The 18,818-nt window shown below is 28.9% G+C and overlaps 2 protein-coding genes and 1 pseudogene across 2 annotated transcripts; 1 reads left to right on the top strand and 2 right to left on the bottom strand.

Annotated features, from left to right (window-relative positions):
- Positions 1 to 4,543: 4,543 nt before the first annotated feature.
- On the bottom strand, positions 4,544 to 6,231 carry LOC137818909 (sugar transport protein 1-like; annotated as a pseudogene).
- Positions 6,232 to 7,044: 813 nt separating this feature from the next.
- Positions 7,045 to 9,718, top strand: LOC137819091 (uncharacterized). The gene is made up of 4 exons (XM_068622832.1): positions 7,045 to 7,510; positions 8,665 to 8,823; positions 8,942 to 9,053; positions 9,269 to 9,718. The coding sequence occupies exons 1-4, from the start codon at positions 7,172 to 7,174 to the stop codon at positions 9,451 to 9,453; spliced, it is 795 nt and encodes a 264-aa protein (XP_068478933.1). The 5' UTR covers positions 7,045 to 7,171; the 3' UTR covers positions 9,454 to 9,718.
- Positions 9,719 to 11,542: 1,824 nt separating this feature from the next.
- Positions 11,543 to 13,645, bottom strand: LOC137819417 (transcription factor DUO1-like). Its single transcript, XM_068623265.1, has 3 exons — positions 13,446 to 13,645; positions 12,571 to 12,808; positions 11,543 to 12,090 (listed from the first exon to the last, which is right to left on the bottom strand). Exons 1-3 carry the CDS (start codon positions 13,640 to 13,642, stop codon positions 11,578 to 11,580), a joined length of 948 nt encoding a protein of 315 aa, XP_068479366.1. The 5' UTR covers positions 13,643 to 13,645; the 3' UTR covers positions 11,543 to 11,577.
- Between the last annotated feature and the right edge of the window lie 5,173 nt (positions 13,646 to 18,818).

Here is an 18,818-nt window from a genome sequence, read left to right as displayed (position 1 = left end):
TGCATTGGGATATCCTGAAGAACTCATTCATTGTTAATGAGGAGGTTATGATGTTCTTGGCCACACATGAACAAGTTTTCTTTTTATAGAAAAACAACTTATAACAGATTTTCAAAAAAAAGTTAAAGCTGTTATAAAAAGAACAAATTGAAAATAAAATGAACAGATTTATTTTCAAAAGCAGTTAGAGAATCTGTTATGTGAAGGAGACTCAGTCAACCATTCTGGTGCAAGGATAAAATGAAAAAAGCTTTTAAGATACACATGGCACCAGACTAAAAAGAATCCATTCATTTACAGATGAACTGATTTAATTTTCAAAACGATAACAGAAAAAAACTTAATTATTGAAACACAGTCGTTTTGAAAGAGAGAAGACTTAGTCAAAATACTTGATTCACAAAACCTGATTTTCGAAAGACTTAGTCAATGCATCATTTTAAAAAAGAATCCATTCATTTAGAAAAGAACAGATTTATTTTTATGCAGTAAGGGTGTTTTTTTGCAAAACATGTGAAAAACAGTTTCAAAAAATTTGTGCTTGCTCTTATCACATGGTCAGGGGTTGAGAGGTGAGTTACCCAGCAAAAAGTCTACTCTTAAACAACCTCTAAACTATACCTAAGACATTCTTAAAGCAAATGTACATACACTTGAAATTTACACAAATGGCTTCATCAAACACATGTCTTGAAGAGGCAGCAACCATCTTCAACAACTTGGTCCTACTTCATTATCATTTGATTATGTTGTTCAAAAGTATAACCTGTCAAGTTAAATGAATGGATAAAAATATATGAAAAAAATTTAAAGCAATAATATTTGTTGTGTTTTATAACAATTTTTTTACCTTCAATATTTATTGACCGAGTCAAATGTCGAATAGATGTTAATCTTACTCCTGAAATAGTGTTGTTTCTTCTTTCTCTGGAAGCTTCGCGCGGATAGTTTATTCGTCAATTAAATTTTTGAAAACTGACATCTTATGTATTATAAGGTTAATTAAATATATATAATATATATTAAAAAAATTATATTCTTTTTGCATAAAAGTGTACTAACCAGGTTCAGTAACATGTGTGTTACTTGGTCTGATTCATTATCGTTGGATCCTTAAGTTATGTGGTGCAAAAGTATAACCTGTTAAGTTAAATGAATGAAATGGATAGAACTATATGAAAAAATTTAAAGTAATAATATTTGTTGTGCTATATAACATTTTTGTTACCTGCATTATTTACTGATCGAGCCAAATGTCGAATAGATGTCAATCTCATTCCTGAAACAATATTTGTCAAATGAATATTGTTGTTTTTCCTTGCTCTATAAGTTTTTCTACGTCTAAATAGTTCATTTGTCATTTGTTCAATGCTCATTCTTTGTTTTCTATTTGTAATATTTAGTCTTCAAGTTTGTCTTTGTCGTATTGATTTTTTATCACTTATAATTTCTATTTTGTTATATAATCTATTATAATGTGAAAAAATAATAAACATTAGAAAAATTATTTTAAAAAGAATTAAAAATTAAATTTTTATATTTATTTTTTAAAAATAAGATTATATTATTTTTTTAATACTACTTTTTTTATAAAACTACATTAAAGAAAAGTAGGTTAGTAAATAATAAGATAAACATAAAAGAAAAGAGTATTTATATACTAATTTCAAGTGATAAACATAAAATACTAAAATACAAATAAAATATAAATATAAATAACATTAAAAATAAGATATACTAAAATTCAATAATAAATTGTTACAAAATTGCTTAATTTTGTAATAATTACTTTGAATATCATATTGAAAATGTAAAACTATTAATAAAATCAGTTTGATTTGGAAAAATAAATCAAATATTTTTTTTTATCAACAATAAATAAATCAAATATAAAAACCTATTATTCAACATAGTTATATTTTAAAGGTTGAGGTTGTCTTTACATTTGAAGTAATCTACCAGTGAGGTTTTTGGATGTTCAGGTAATTTTTCACACTTTTATTAACTGAGACTCTCAAAGTTGTTGCCTTTGCTCTGTATTTGGAACTGGGTTGCTCTATATTGCCCATGACTATTCAAAAGTTCTAGCATTTCTCATATATTATTTGTAGCTACTACTATTTAATATATAAAACAAAATATATATTATAAAAACAAATAGGATATAAAAAAATATGGAATAAATTTTGATAAACTATTACTATTGTGTTCATAAAAATAAAAGTCACCAAAAATTTGCATAATTATTTCATTTATCTTTATCATTATTTATTTATTATTGATTCGTAATCCCTTAAATTATGTGATGCAACATGATGACAAGATATGTATGACTATAAACATAAATTATATTATGCATATAATAAATTTATAATTATTTTTAAAATACATATACTATTATTTGATGTGAGTATAGAAATTTATAAAACTATTTATCAATTACTATAGAAATATTTGACCATAATATATGATGCCACTAAACACAAAAGAAGAACAATCAATAACTGAAATAATCCATCCAATACCAGAAAGATGATGCGTATGAGAACGATCTTCCAGATGTAAGTTTTCTTCCTCTATGTAATACTTGGATTGATGCAATTTTTTCTCCCTTGTCAATCCTTGGTTCCCATAAGATGAATCTAGTTTGTTGATTTTCCATAAGGATTGACTTAATCTCATGTAGGTTTTTGGTGGATTTAGCCATCTGGAAAAAAAAATAAAAAAATGGATGGACCTAATTTTTGTCGGCAGTGCAGTCTAGGAAGTTAAAATCAGATCGAGATTGACAACATCTGAGTCTTGTTATTGTATTCAAAAGCAAGATTGTGTGTGCAAAATAAAATCTAGTGAATCACTACAAGAAAATTATGAAATAGAAACCAATTTTTAGAAACAAAAAAATAATTAGTTGCTATAGTGACTAAATTAGAAACTATTTTAGAAACTAAAATAATTAGGTTTCTAAACTAGTTTCTATTATTGTTAAATGGTTTCTAAATTGGTATTTAATTAACCACCAAAGTTTTAACTACCAATTATTTAGATTCTAAATTTGGTTGTTAAAACTTTGGCAGCTAATTAGATACCAATTTAGAAACTATTTAACATTAATAGAAACTAACTTAGAAACCAAATTTTGTTTAGTCTTTAAAATAGTTTCTAATTTAGTCACTATAACAATTAATTATTTTTTGTTTCTAAAAATTGATTTCTATTTCATGATTTTCTTGTAGTGAATGAAGATGCAACAAATATCTTTAGTTTTAAAAATAAAGAAAAAAATCAGTTTAAAAAAGAATAACAGTTTACAAAATAAAATGATCCCTAAAGTATTTAATAACTAAAAATTATAATGATGAAATATCCAAAATAAAATAAATATTAATATATATATATATATATATATATATAAAAAGATAAAATCGAAAAGTAGATATATAAAAAAAAATCAGTTAAGAAAAATATTCTCTATATATAGATAAGAGATAAGAGTAGCCTAAGGGTTAAAATAATAAAATGAAAAATTTACTTAAAATTATAATTTTTTATTGAAAAAAATTATAATGGAGGAAATTTGTGAAGTCTGTTTTAGTTTTCTGATATTTAAAATTGAGTTATTTTGATTTCTTTTAGCTTATTTGCCACGGTCTTGAAAAATACTAACCATACTTTCAAAACAACGAAGACATAAAAAATTACTCAAAAATTAAGTTTAAAAATAAATAAAAAAAAATCATGAAAATGGATGTATGCACATTTTCATTAGCAGATATATTATAACTCCAGTTATATGAGTATTACCTGGAGATATGAAAGTTAATTATTGATTTCATTTTAAGCACTTCTTCAATTTTTTCCTGTATTTAAGGTAATTTCTTAAAATCCTAAACATGTTTTTTTTTCAATATTCCAGAAATGAAATCAATAATATTTGTTGAACATAATTTCAGGGATTATTAACCCAGGGAGAAGAAATAGCAATAAAAAGACACTGACTTTAAAATTGAAATTAACTTTCATATCTGAAATGAAACTGAATGAAGTTACTGATCTATTAACATTCATAAATAAGTACTTTGTTGTGAAGTTTTTCTTCTCATAGAGAGAAAATACCAAGACTAATTATTATGATGTATATTCTCTTTATATATTACTATAAGTATTATAATATCTATTGAAAATTATAGAAAGATTTTTATTAAAAGCAATTATCAAAATAAATTATTTTATTTTATTGTAGGTAACTTTTTTAATGTGTAAGTAGGTTTTTTTTTTTATTGTGAGTAGTTATCTTAATTTAAAAAAATATTTAAAAGGTAAAACAGTAAGAAAATATGTAAAAAAAAAAAAGAGAGGCTTATCCTCTTTATATATTGTTCTAGGTATATAGAAATAAAAAACTACTAACCCTAATATAAAAAATATCTACCACCAATCCTGGTTTAAACAATGACAAAATTTTAAAAAAAATCTAGAAATGAACCTCTAATATCAACATTGAGAAGGACCCATATGTGGGACATGAGGTGGTTGAACAAAGTTTTTCTAGTAAGGGTGAGTCTGCCAAACAACATGCATGTCTTCAATAGGAATTCCTTTGGTCTCTGGGAGAAGCTTGAAGATGAATATAGTCATGAGAACGACAAAGCATGCAAAGAAAATGAAGAGTCCAAACTTCATGTGACAGAGCATGGAGGTGAAGATCTGGGCAATGGCAAAGGTGAAGATCATGTTAACAGAGACATTGATACTCTGGGCAGCTGATCGCACTTCAAGTGGAAAAATCTCACTTGGAACCAACCATCCTAGAGGACCCCAAGATCATGCAAATCCTGCCACATACATGCATATGCCACACACAACCACGATAGCATACCACTTTGGCAACACTCCCGGGTTTCCATCAAGTCCGAATTTGCATGCAATCGCCATAGTAATCACAATCTGACAGATAAACATTTGTGTACCTCCTTCTAAGAAAAGAGTGTGTCTCCCGAACTTGTCAACAGTTAGTATGGAGACAAGAGTGGCAATTGCGTTGCAACCCCCGGTGATCATGGCAGACATGAGAGCAGCATTTGCTCCAAAACCAATAGTTTTAAACAAAACAGGAGCATAAAACACTATCACATTCATGTCAGTGAGTTGTTGGAATAAGGGAATGAACACTGTAAATGTAAGTTGAGGCCTATATTGCCTCTTCAACAAAGTAGCCCAAGGGTGTTTCACTGCCTTGGAGGATTCACTGGCTGCCACAAGATCTTGAAACTCCTCCTCAATGTCACTGCTTCCTCGAATCTTAATGAGTTCCTTCTTGGCATCCTCATTCAGATCACGCTCGATCAAAGAACTTGGTGAATCTGGAAGAAAGATTGCACCGATGATGATCATGATGGCAGGGACTGCAGCGAAGCCCAAGCTATAGCGCCAACCTTCTCCGTTCTCCATTTTGGCAAATACGTAGTTGAGAACATTAGCAATGAATATGCCAATGGTGATTGCTAGTTGGAACATCATGTTAAGAGCTCCTCGAAACTTATAAGGAGCAACCTCAGACACATAGATTGGCACAGACTGATTGGCGAATCCAATTCCAAAGCCAAGTAAAATGCGACCAACAATGAGCATCCAAACATGTTGAGCGAAGGCATTTAGTCCAGCACCAGCAAGAAAGAGCACACCCCCAGAGATCATGCTGAGGCGCCTTCCGAAGACTCGAGAGACACTGGATGCAAAGATTGACGCAACAAGAGCAGCCAAATACAGAGACGATGTGAACAACGTCAATGTTTGACTGTCAAATTTGCAGTACTGGTTGTCAGAGGGCTTCATGTTGTTCTCCTTTTCATAGACTGTGGGGAAGAACTTCTTTAGAAAAGGATCCATAGAAGTCACACCACCTGCACATGTTCATGTCGTTAATAAAGAACACAAAGAGGCGTAGATGGAAAAGTTATTCCAAAAATACATATGAATACATACCCAATATGCCAAGATCGTAACCAAAGATCAAACCTCCAAATGCTGCTACCAAACATGTTATGAAGACTCTAAATGTGAGTTTTCCTGGATAATTCTTTCCTCTCGAAGACCCAGTTTCAATCAAACCTCCTGCCATTCTCAACCACTTAGTCAACACTCTACTTTTACCCAAATCAAAATCTCAAGAAATAAATACTCCAATACAATGTTACTTGTTCATTTCTATCTTCTATTTTTATCTTTTATCTCTTCCAAAATCATATACATTCTTATCTTTTCTCTCTTTATATCTCTATCTCTTCAAACAAAATATTAATAACTTTAATTGTATTATTCATTATTTATTATATAAGTAATATATAGCAATAAATTAATTATTCGATTACACATTCTTCGTAAATTTCTTAACCATGTAATAGATTGCATAATTTTATCTTTCATGTAATATTCGATTACACTTTCATTATATTTATATATTTTTTAAGAAAAAATAAAAAACCAAATAATAAGAAGGTATAACAAAACCAAATGATAAGAAAAAAATTAAAAAGGAGAGATGAAATATGTAAAAAAATGTTTTATTTCATATTTAATAATAAACTGTTTTACATCTAATAAATTGTGTTGTCCACGTGTGACAAACTACTTTATAATTATAATTTAAATTTAATATTAATATTAAAAATAAGATAAAATAAAGCAATTTTCAATTAATTATAAGAATAATTAATTATTAAATAAATATTTAAAAAATAAAAATAATTGAAATATATAAAATAAAATATTAATAAAAATAAAATATGAATAAATTTGTGTAAAAAATTAATTATAATAAAAAATTCTTTTTATATATAAATATAGATATTTAATTCAAATATTCAACAAAATAACTATTATCTTTATATATTTATATAAATATTCAACATATAAAAAACAAAAGGGAAAACACAAAAAGATCAATTCCTAAATACAATCACCAAAATATTCTATAAAATCCTAAGAGAAAAAGATATTCATGTCTTAAAAGTATAATTAAGTGTTTCATCCTAAAATAAAATTAAATGAATAATATTTGAAGCAAAAGAAAAAATAAATTGTGAAGAGAAAGTTATTTCACTACCTCATTTACCTTCAACACCATTAATTGTTCAACATACTTTCTTTCTTTCTTTCTTTCAACCCAAAAATGGCTTCAAGTGGCGTTGCGGCACCAGAGTTCTACCAAAACGTCGTCGTAATGCGCCATGGCGATCGCATTGACAACTTCGAACCCATGTGGGTTTCCTCCGCCACCCGACCCTGGGATCCGCCCCTGATCCAACAGGGTCGGGTTCGAGCCTTCTCCACGGGTCGCGAGCTCCGCAAAAAGCTACCTTTCACTCTCAACCGCGTCTTCGTCTCTCCCTTTCACAGATGCGTTCAAACCGCCGCCGAAGTGGTCGCCGCCCTCTCCGCGGTGTCCGACGAAGAGGACCCCAGCAACCTCACTGGCGATGGCGTCCCCATCGATCCCTCTAAAATCAAGGTCAAAATCGTCTTTCTTTTCTTTTGCAGAATGTCAACATCAAAGTTTAATTGAAATTATAGATTTAAGGATTAATTGGTTTCTGAAATCTGAGGTGAATCCTGATTTGAGCCCTAATTTTTTTAGAAAATATATTTTAATCATTTAAATTTGAAAAAAAAAAACCTTTTTTAGTTTAAAGGAGTAAAATATACTACTTTAAGATTAATTTTTAGTAGTAAACAGTAAATTTAAAGACTGAACTCATTTTTTACAAAAAAATTAAGAGACTAGAATAATCTCTTTTAAATTTAAGGATCAAAACTGGGTTGGCTGGTAGTACTAATAACTAAGCAGATTCTAAACTCTGCTTTGAGGCATTTATATAATGTGGTACTCGTTTTTGTAACATTTTAGTTAGTTTTTTGTGGTAATTTTGTGTTCTTTCTTGCTGAGAAAATTTTGGTATGACAACTTTGACTTTTAGCTATTCTGTGTATAAAATTAAATAATTCGAATTTAAAAGACAGTCAAATTCACAATCATGTCTTCACTCAAGAAATCAATAGTGCATGCATTGAGCTCTAATATTATCCAATCAGAACCTGCCTTGGAAAGTTACAAGAGTTTTATAATATTTATTTTAAAATCATATTAATGATTATCTATGATTTGATGCATAGAAATTAAACTTTTGCATTCTAATTGAACTTACCCAACTTTTACTCTAAAAAGAATAAAGAGGAAAGTGATTGAGCATGTTTTATATTGCGTGTGTAGTACTAATGTAGTTTACCAAGGACAAACATTAACTTCTCTTACAGTAAAACAAAATTATGTTTGAATAAATTTTCCAGTAATGATACTGCAATGCAAACAATGGTTATGCTTAATTTGTATGTTTAGGATGTTTGACTTCATGGGATAAATGCTAACATTTAAACCTTTGTCTCACTGATGAAAACTCAATGTGTATACACACACATTGTAGCAGAGGTTTAGTTTCATTTCATCTGCAGAAGTAGAATCCTATAGTTTTCTAGGTGAAAGAGTAACTGAAGTTTCATATTTTTCTTCTTTATAGAATTGTAACATGCTTTACAAATCCTGAGTAGATTCTTATATCAGCAGCTATTGAGTTTAAGAACTTCTAACCCTCTTTCCCACAACTGCAGGTCTCTGTTGAATATGGCTTGTGTGAAATGATGAGCAGAGCAGCGATCAGACTTGATGTGATTCCTAAAGATGGAAACTGGGGTTTCGATATACCGAAGCTCGAGGCCATGCTTCCGGCGGGCACAGTGGATAAGAATGTGGAAAGGGTTTATAAAAAGGTATGGAGGTTTTCATCTTCATTTTCAACTGAGAATTTTTGGCACATTTGACAGTTATATAGGTATGAATGCAAATGTCACTTGGGCTGATGAAATCTTTTTGCTTGAGGAACTTCAGTTGCCCCAGTGGGAAGAAGATCCAAACTTGCACACAAGGCCTAGATATAAGCAAATAGTGAAAGACCTTGCAGACAAATATCATACTGAGAACTTGCTGCTTGTCACACATGGTATAATATTCAATTTATTGTTCAACTTTCAACTGTAAACACACCTTTTTATGTAAATGCAATGTTTTTTTCGAGTTGTTCCCCATGTTACATTGATGTGCAAGAATGAAATTTACTGAATCTGGTAGTGGTCACTGGATGAAGAAGTTGGTATATTTTGAAGTGTGCAAGAGATTTATGCAAACTGAATTCTGATCTGATTGCATCTTTTGTAGGGGAAGGAGTTGGGGTGGCGTTTTCTTCATTCCAAAAGGAGGTTGAAGTGTATGATGTTGAGTACTGTGGATACATCCAACTCAGACGCCCAATTTTCAAGAAAGACCAATCATTCACTGCAGGAGAATTTGAAGCTATTGTGCACAATGGTCAAACTGGTATAAAATACACCCAAAAAACGTAATGGCCATCTACACGTCCGAGGCCTGATTCTCACTTACTACTGTGGCTACTTCGTGCTTGAGTCCTCCAAAGACTAAATGACTTCTTTATTCAGAATGCTTGACCTTGATTGAGTAGGAACACATAAACACCAGTATTATTCTTCACTCGATTGAATGGTAAACATAGGATGAAAAGAAAAGTAGGGCTGTACTCCTCCCATTATAATCAGAATAAGTTAATGGATACATTATATGAATTTACTGAAATTTTGGTTTATGATAGAACTCAATGGTGATGGATGATCTAACCGTCCTTCTTCCTGCAGATTATCTAATCCAGAATGTATTGTTTTCAAAAGAAAAGTTTTTGAATTATGTATCTAGAATGTGTCTTTTCAAAAATTACTTCCAGATTCTACTAATCCAAAGAAGGTTTCCAAATCATAAATTGGCTTTTGGAATATGTAATCCTGAAGGTAAATTTGTGTTATGGATTGACTAGTCTTTAACATTTTATTGGATTAAAAAATAAGTTATGGATTATCTAATTCAGAAAGTATATAACTATTTCAATTAATTTGTGTAAAAGATTATAGAATCTAGAATTTAAAAAGAACATATGTTCATAACCAAACTTTTAAATATTTTAACTTTTTTTGAGTGTTTTTGGAATTATAAGAGTTATGGTGGTGTCAATAAAATTATGTAATCCAAATAATTATTGTATTATACAATCCAGACTATAAAAAAACATTTTTCATAATTAAACTTTCAAAACATTTTAACTTTTTTATATAAGGATGTTTTTGGAATTATAAGAGTTATGGTGGATTATAAAAAAAAATATTTTTATAATAAACTTTCAAACATTTTAACTTTTTTATATAAGGGTGTTTTTGGAGTTATAAGAGTTAAGGTGGTGTCCCAATCATTTATGGAAGTGTAGGAAGAAACAACTTTATCTAAGTACACAATTCTACTTAGGAGAAAATCCTTGGTTTGTTATTATTGTTGTTGCATTGGCTTATCCTAATCGAATACATTTCCTATTGCTGTGTTGTAAATATAAAGTTTGTATTTAGGAAAGAAAGGAAGAAAATGCTTGTAAATGATATTAGTTCTTCTGTGTATGCATTTGAAAGGAATAATCCTTTCTCTTAAAAGCTATTTTCAACTTTCTTCCAATGATCAGTCAGATCTTAAAAAACTATGTTATGCTCAAAATAATTAGTTTCCTCAAAAACTGCACTCTGATGATCTTTATTTCATTAATTTTGTATGGTTCCAATTTTTAAATCTTTATTTTCTTCCAGTTCAACTGAACATATGAGGAAGCTAATGTTGGAAGCCCTGAAAAATAGGTCAAAATGTAACAACCACGTTTACATCTCCTAAAGAAGTGGTAAATCTGAAAAAGAACAGAACCTAAACTAACCTCTATTAATTCGGACTTTATTAACAGAACAGCAACTAACAACATCTTAATGTGTCAACCAACTCTTACGGATTAACAGGTCCCAAAAATGTTGGTGACTTTTCAGTGAATTTCTCCAAATTATTTACCAAAATTTATTTAAAGATAAATGATATACATGTACCCTTTTTAAGAAAAACATTTATTATACATTTGTTATCATTCTATACCTCTTATCATATCATATTTTAGAAATCTATCATTTTGTCTTTCTGTAAATCACCATTTTAACTGTGCATGAAACATTTTCCTTTATCAATATAAGACAATTTACTTTGGTTTAAGAATTTGCCTAACTATTATCTTTCTACACTTATATTAATATTTATGTGATCTTGTTTGCATAGCAAGTGAATATAATCGCAATGATGCCTTCAACAATCAATGATGAATTAATTAAGATGTAATAGCAAACTTTATCGATGCCACACATTCTTTTACAAAAAGATCATATTACTAGTAGCTATCACTTGTTTGAAGCAACTCAAGTAAAGACAACAACAATTTGGACAAATGCAATGTCTGTTTTTGGTTATCCTACGAATGACAACAGTGTCAACAATTTCAAACATCAATGTATGACCAAGTTATTTGTATGACATAATAATTAGCCTGCATTACAAGACTTAAACACAACAACACATGGAATAAACGACAATGAGCCTAGAAGTCATAGGTTAGAAGGGCTTGCAGGTGGGTCCATGAGATCAAACATGTCCATAGGGAAGTCATCGAAGAAGCTGTCACTGCTTTTGAACTTATCAATGGTATCCCTTGTCTCAATTCTGCAACTTCCTGGTGGCTCGAAGAAAGGGAACCCAATGGGGTGTTGCAGACCTATTCCAAACTCAGATACATCATCAAGAGCACAAAAGTCTTCAATGAAACATGGCTCATCGATTCTGGCCAAGACATCTTGGCTTCCCACTGGGAATGTGAGATCATTTTGGAGTTCTGGCATCTGAGGAAAGGGTATCTGTTGATTCTGCTCACTAATTTTATAGCTCTCAAAAAGGGTAAACTCTTGTTCAATGTGGATTGGGTCAGAACAAGGTAACTCACACTTGATGAGCTCTGGCAAAGACACCATTTTGATAACCTCAGAATTCTCAATCAAGGGTAGTGAGTATGACTGAGGCTTTGATGATGACTCTCCCTCTGATGATGAACTGAACTTTGGAGCCTGTACAAGTACACATATATGTTATGGACATATAAACAAAATTGCAGAAGTGAAAACAACACAGCCACATAAAACATTTTACTCATTTTTCCAGGTACATACAACAGATCCAGGGCCACAATGTCATGGTTTTTGGAGTGTTCACACCCACATCTATGACTGCCATTTAAAACCTTTGAGTGACATCAGTAAATAACAACAATAAACCATCTACAGGACAAACTAGTTCTTGAAATTTGATTTGATCTGTCACAGTTTCAGTTATGTCTTGTTTGTGGAAATCTGTAGTTTAGCATAAAGTAAAATCTTATCATCTTCACCAAAACAAAGAAAGCTTGAAATGAAACTGATGTAGCGTCTCAAATTTCAGTTCCATTTTCTTTTTTCTATTCATTAACAATGGATTCTATAGAAGAAGAAGAAAACATAATGATAGAACTACAAAAGCCTGAAAATAGAGGAACCTCTCCATCTAATTACCTCCAAAGTAGGAACATCAAGAAGGGTAGGAACTTTTGTTTTGTTTTTCTGTGATTTGGCAGTTGTTGCTGATGTGTGCAGAATCCTGGCCAACCTCTTTCGCCTACTGCTCCAGAAATTTTTCACATCATTGTCTGTTCTCCCTGCCAAGTAGGATGCAATCTTAGCCCACCTGTTCCCGAATTGTGCCTGCAACTCTATCACAACCCTCTCTTCCTCAAGTGAAAACTTGCAACCACTTTGAGAGGGCCAAGAGAGAAGACAATAATCAGATAATAAAAAGCATAAAATTATTTGCTTTGTCTTAAACTGATAAGTTTTCATCTCTTGTCATGTTATCTTTAAGGCGTGAAGTTTGGATAAAATCAACGAACTTACGGTTTTAACAGAACTTTAGCAAAAAAATGGCTTTTGAAAAACCATAAACACCATTGAAAAAAGGCAAGATTTTGAGATCAATTAAGCAAGCCCATTATTGCAAAATCATCAAACATAGGTGCATGTAACAGCCATAAACCATTGGACACAATAACATGGACCAACTTGTAGCAAAAACTTGAACTCACTGTAGGTAAGATCAAGAGACAAAACGCCAAAAAGCCAATACAAAATATGCAAACCCCATTAAAAAAAGAGTGATTTATAAGCTTAAAAACACCATTTTCATCAAACAAAAACAAGTAGAAGCAACAGCCATGGTTTTAAATTGCTTTTGTGATTGTTGTTTCCCTTATATTTTAACACAACATGACTGATACTGCCACTACAATCAGTAAGTAGAAAAACCTTTATGTTACTATTGTAAAAGCATTGTAACAGTCATACATGGTACATGCAGAGAAGGAGGAGAAAATGAAGAAACATTGTTGTCTCACTTCTTAAGGTTTGGTCGAAGCTTATTGACCCAACGAAGACGACAGGACTTGCCAGTCCTTTGAAGAAGACCCTTGGATCGAATGGAGCTCCAATCTCTGGGACCATACTTCTTCACATGGTTGAGTAGCACCTCGTCTTCTTCTGCTTTCCATGGCCCTTTCCTTATATACTCTTCTTGCTCCTTTTTCCCGTGCATTTTTCTCACATGCATCCCACAAAACTCTGAACAATCTTTTCTCTGATTTTCTACGAACTACTTTTCACACTACTACGTTAAAATTCTTTATATGTTCTGTTCTATGTTCTTTAGGATATTACGGTTATGCATGGCAGTTATTGCCTCGTTCCCACTAACTTGTCCACGTTCTCTCTCTCTCCCTCTTTTCTCTCTCTTATATATATTATTTATTTATTTGTTATTATTTCATTATTTAGTTGAGATGGGAATTTCTTTATACGTTTTGATGATATTTTTGTAAAAAAATAATTTTTCATTATACCCTTTTAAGGATAGTTTTATTATACTTGAATAACGTAAAATGAGTGGTAAGTAGAACTATATTTTTTGCATTATTATTAAAAGAAAAAAATGAGGGTTTGAGAAGGAAATTAAAATTTGAGAATAATGTATAAATAAAATAATTTAAAAAAAATTAGAGATCAGAAAATTGTTATAACCTACTTATTCTTTTCAAAAAACTTTGGACACCCTATTCTAATTAAGAAAATTTAGGCCCTTAGTCTCTAATATTTTAAAATAAAGACACAATCTTAATAAAAGAGTGATGCAAATTTATGGACTTTTTAAAATATGAAGACTTTCAATAATTGGAAACGTGTCCCAATAATTACACAACTCTTAAAATGTTTTTCTCCTACTCAAGTTATTATTATTGTTGTTAATTTTAACTAAAATAAATTTAATGGCAAAACTAATTAATTTTTTTATTTTAAATTTAAATCATTGCTGTTTTCTTCCTATTAAATTTAAACACAATATATGTTTAAAATATTAGTAGTATATCATTTAAAATTAATGTAGGGAGCGAAATATTGCATTAATTTTAATTGGAAAATGATAATATTAACTTTAATAATAACTAGCGGCTACTGTGTATGTGTTTTTTTATTTTTTATTTTATTTATATATAATTATATTTAATATTAAAATTGAATAATAAATATTATTATTCACACACTTATATTATATTATCAATATAAATTTAAGTTTATTTTAATAAATACGAACATGTAAGAAGACACATAAATTACCAAAACATAGCTAACATAATAGTAATACATTGTAAATTTATCAATTATTCAATTTAGTTTTATTTTTATTGAATATAAATTTTAATCAAATTAAATAAAATTTTAAAATGCATTTTATCACCAATAAAAATAAAATCATAGTATGGAGCATTAATAACATTTTTGTTAACTGCATTTTTTATTGATTGAGTCAAATGTCAACTAGATGTCAATCTCATTTTTGAAACCATATTTGTCATATGAATAGTATTGTTTCTCCTTTCTCTATAAGTTTTTTTTCGTGTATTTATTTCTCTTTACTATTTCCAACATTTAGTCTTCAAATTTGTTTTTGTTATGTAATCTATTAAAATTTGGAAAAATAATAAATATTAACAAAATATTTAAAAAATTAAATATTTATATTTACTTTTAATTAGACAATTTTAAAATTGTAAATAATTTTTAAAAAATAAAATTATATAATTTTTTAATACTATTTTTTATAAAACTAATTAAAGTAAAGAAAAGTAACTTAATAAATAATAAGATAAACATAAAAGGGTATTGATATATTAGTTTCAAGTAAATTTCATATTTGTTAACCATATTAATTTATCTGCAAAGGAACTTATGTGATATTTCTTTATTATAAAATTTAAGAAAAAAAAAATATCGAAGAAATTGATCCATTTTAAATGCAAATGATAACATTATAAAAGATTTTTTTTTAACTGATTTCATAAGACTGTTCTTGTCTTTAAAAACTCACATATTACAATACAATAAAAATTGAAAATTTATAACTATTAATAAAACAATAAAACATGAAAAACATACTATCAATTTATTTCTAATTTTTATTCCTCTCTCCAGTTTTCTTTTTTTTTCTTATTAATTTTATTATATTTTTTATGATATATTAGTTTTTCACAAAATGTGTGAAGTATGGTAAAAAAAAAGAATGTGGAGAGTAGGTACGTGGGAAGGAAAGAAAGAGAAAGTGGGAAGTAGGTAAGTGGTTTATATGCAGTAGAGAATCATAAAAACTGTTTTTTAAATAAATTTTAAAATTGCTACAATAGTGGAGAGTAATTAGGAATAATAAATGTAGTGCACCTCTCAAACATATTTCAAATTTAATATTAACTATTTTTTTAGTTTTAAATTTAAGTAATTATAAAATGACAAAATAACCAAAATAAAATAATAAAATAAAATATTCATATAAAGATAAAATAGAAAAATAAATTTATACCACCAAAAATAGTTATAATGGGGAATCCCCTCTATATATAGGTATAGATAAGCAAAATAAATTGATAAAATAAAATATGAAGTAAGGATAAAATAGGAAAAGAATTTAGAGAATATCTTGAATTTTGTATTTAATAGAAAATGATATCACTTTAAAATTCACTAAGGTTGTTCTTGTCTTTAAAAACTCATATATTACAACACAATAAAAATTGAAAATTTATAACTATTAATAAAACATGAAAAGCATACTATCAATTTATTCCTAATTTTTATTCCTCTCTCGAGTTTTCTCTTTTTTTCTTATTAATTTTATTATATTTTTTTTATGATATATTAGTTTTCCACAAAAATGTGTGAAGTATGGTAAAAAAAAGAATGTGGAGAGTAGGTACGTGGGAAGGAAAGAGAGAGAAAGTGGGAAGTAGGTAAGTGATTTATATGTAGTAAAAAATCATAAAAACTATTTTTTAAATAAATTTTAAAATTGCTACAATAGTGGAGAGTAATCTATACCTGATTTCCTTTTTAACTGCTCTCACTTCTTGGGTTAACCTCAAGGATTCCCTTTTAACTGTTAACTCCTTATTTTAAGTCACTAACACCCAACATTCTCAGAAGAAATTATTACTTTTACTTTTGGAGAATAAGAAGAAGGCGAAAGAAAGAGAAGTATTCTTCTATATGTTCCTTCTTTTTGTTAGTATGTTTCCTCTTAACGGAGAGTGAGGAAGACGAAGAATGGTTCCGATGGAGTTATTGGAAAGAATACTTAACATATGTAATTTAGAGGTACCATCACTGAGTCATACACCTAATTGAAAGGGAGGCAAGCGCAACTCCGTGACCAGATCATTGGTGCACGCTACTCCTCTCCAATCGGTGCACGTTACTGCCGCTTACTAATGCCATAACAATTCCCCTTTCTTTTTTTTTTGTTTCGGTTCGTTCTTTTATAATATTTTATTATTTACATCTTTGTCTCCTCTTTCCTTTCTATCTTTTTTTTTTTCAGTTCGTTCTTCTATAATAATGTTCTTCTATACTAATGTTCTTTTATAATAATTTATTATTTACGTCTCTCTCCTTTTCCGTAACTATACCAACCTTTTTTAAAAATACCATTATCTTTGAGTTGATTTGAGTTCTAATGGGATCTTTCATTTTTTAAATTATTTTTGTTCAATATTTCTGTAATATAAAAATGTGTATATTTAATTGTTGTGTAATAACAGAAACGGTTAGTAGATTTTAATTTTTTTAAAACAAAAAAAATTTAACAAAATAAAATAAAATCAATAGATACAAGTTTATTATTTTTTTTTAATTTTTTTTATTCGCGGTTAGTTTGGGATTTTATAGAAAAAGGGTTCTAATTATTAATTTTTTAATTTTTCCATAATTATACCATCCTTTTTAACACTACCTTAATAATTAGCACCCTTTTTCTGTAAAATCACAAACTAACAGCGAATAAAAAAAATTAAAAAAACAAATAATACACTTGTATCTATTGATTTTATTTTATTTTGTTAAATTCTTTTTGTTTTGAAAAAATTAAAATCTACTAACCGTTTCTGTTATTACACAACAATTAAATATACACATTTTTATATTACAGAAATATTGAACAAAAACAATTTAAAAAATGAATGATCCTGTTAGAACTCAAATCAACTCAAAGATAATGGTATTTTTTAAAAAAGTTGGTATAGTTATGGAAAAGGAGAGAGACGTAAATAATAAATTATTATGAAAGAACGAACAAAAAAAGTTAAAAAGGAAAGAGGAGAGAGACTAAATAATAAATTATTATAGAAGAACCAATAGAAAGAAAAAAAAAGATAGAAAAGGATAAGAAGAGAGAGACGTAAATAATAAATTATTATAGAAGAACAAACCAAAAAAAAAGATAGAAAGGGAAGAGGAGACAAAGATGTAAATAATAAATTATTATAAAAGAACGAACCGAAACAAAAAAAAAAAATAGAAAGGGGAGTTGTTATGGCATTAGTAAGCGGCAGTAGCGTGCACCGATTGGAGAGGAGTAGCGTGCACCAATGATCGAGTCACGGAGTTGTGCCTGTCTCCCTTTCAATTAGGTGTCTGACTAAGTGATGGTACCTCTTAATTGCATATGTTAAGCCTTCTTTCCAATAACTCCATCGGAACCATTCTGAGAAGGTTGGGTGTTAGTGACTTAAAATAAGGAGTCAAAGGGGGAGCACTATTAAAGGACGTAAAATAAGGAGTTAACAGTTAAAGGGGAATCGTGGAGGTTAACCCAAGAAGTGGGGAGTTAAAATATTTATGAAAGAAGTTAAAAAGAAGATGTTACATTTCAAAATTGTTGCCACTACTTTGTCCACTACTCATGTTTCTTAATATTTGTTTCTCTCTCATAATTTTAAAATAAATCATATATTTCAATTCAAAACCGATAATCTATTTCAAATATTTTTAAAAAGTAGAAAATGACGCAATAACCAAAATAATGAAATAAAACCAAATATTAATCTAAGGATAAAATAGGAAAAAAATTTAGAACAGTTAAAGAGGAAATCTCCTTTATATATAGGTATAGATATAGATATAAGTATAGATAAACAAAATAAATTAATAAAATAAAATATGAAATAAGGATAAAATAGGAAAAGAATTTAGACAATATCTTGAATTTTGTATTTAATAGAAAAGGGATCACTTTAAAATTCACTCTCCTGCTAGTTAAATGACAACAAATAAAATAAAATTTTAAAATTAAAAAACTATTTTATTAACTTCTGAAATTATAAAATGTCCAAAAACCAAAATAAATTAATAAAATAAAATATGAAGCAAGGATGAAATAGGAAAAGAATTTA

Source organism: Phaseolus vulgaris, chromosome 10, assembly GCF_000499845.2.
Source record: "Phaseolus vulgaris cultivar G19833 chromosome 10, P. vulgaris v2.0, whole genome shotgun sequence".
In the NCBI taxonomy this organism is placed as follows: domain Eukaryota; kingdom Viridiplantae; phylum Streptophyta; class Magnoliopsida; order Fabales; family Fabaceae; genus Phaseolus; species Phaseolus vulgaris.
Note: the sequence above shows the minus strand (reverse complement) of the source record. Positions and strands in the feature narration are given on the sequence as shown.

Coding starts and splice junctions, on each gene's coding strand:
- LOC137819091 (XM_068622832.1), top strand. CDS start 7,172: ATGGCTTCAAGTGGCGTTGCGGCACCAGAGTTCTACCAAAACGTCGTC. Junction 7,511..8,664: donor TCGATCCCTCTAAAATCAAG/GTCAAAATCGTC, acceptor CCACAACTGCAG/GTCTCTGTTGAATATGGCTT. Junction 8,824..8,941: donor TGGAAAGGGTTTATAAAAAG/GTATGGAGGTTT, acceptor GAGGAACTTCAG/TTGCCCCAGTGGGAAGAAGA.
- LOC137819417 (XM_068623265.1), bottom strand. CDS start 13,642: ATGCACGGGAAAAAGGAGCAAGAAGAGTATATAAGGAAAGGGCCATGG. Junction 12,809..13,445: donor CTTCGACCAAACCTTAAGAA/GTGAGACAACAA, acceptor GCCCTCTCAAAG/TGGTTGCAAGTTTTCACTTG. Junction 12,091..12,570: donor TTGATGTTCCTACTTTGGAG/GTAATTAGATGG, acceptor GTACTTGTACAG/GCTCCAAAGTTCAGTTCATC.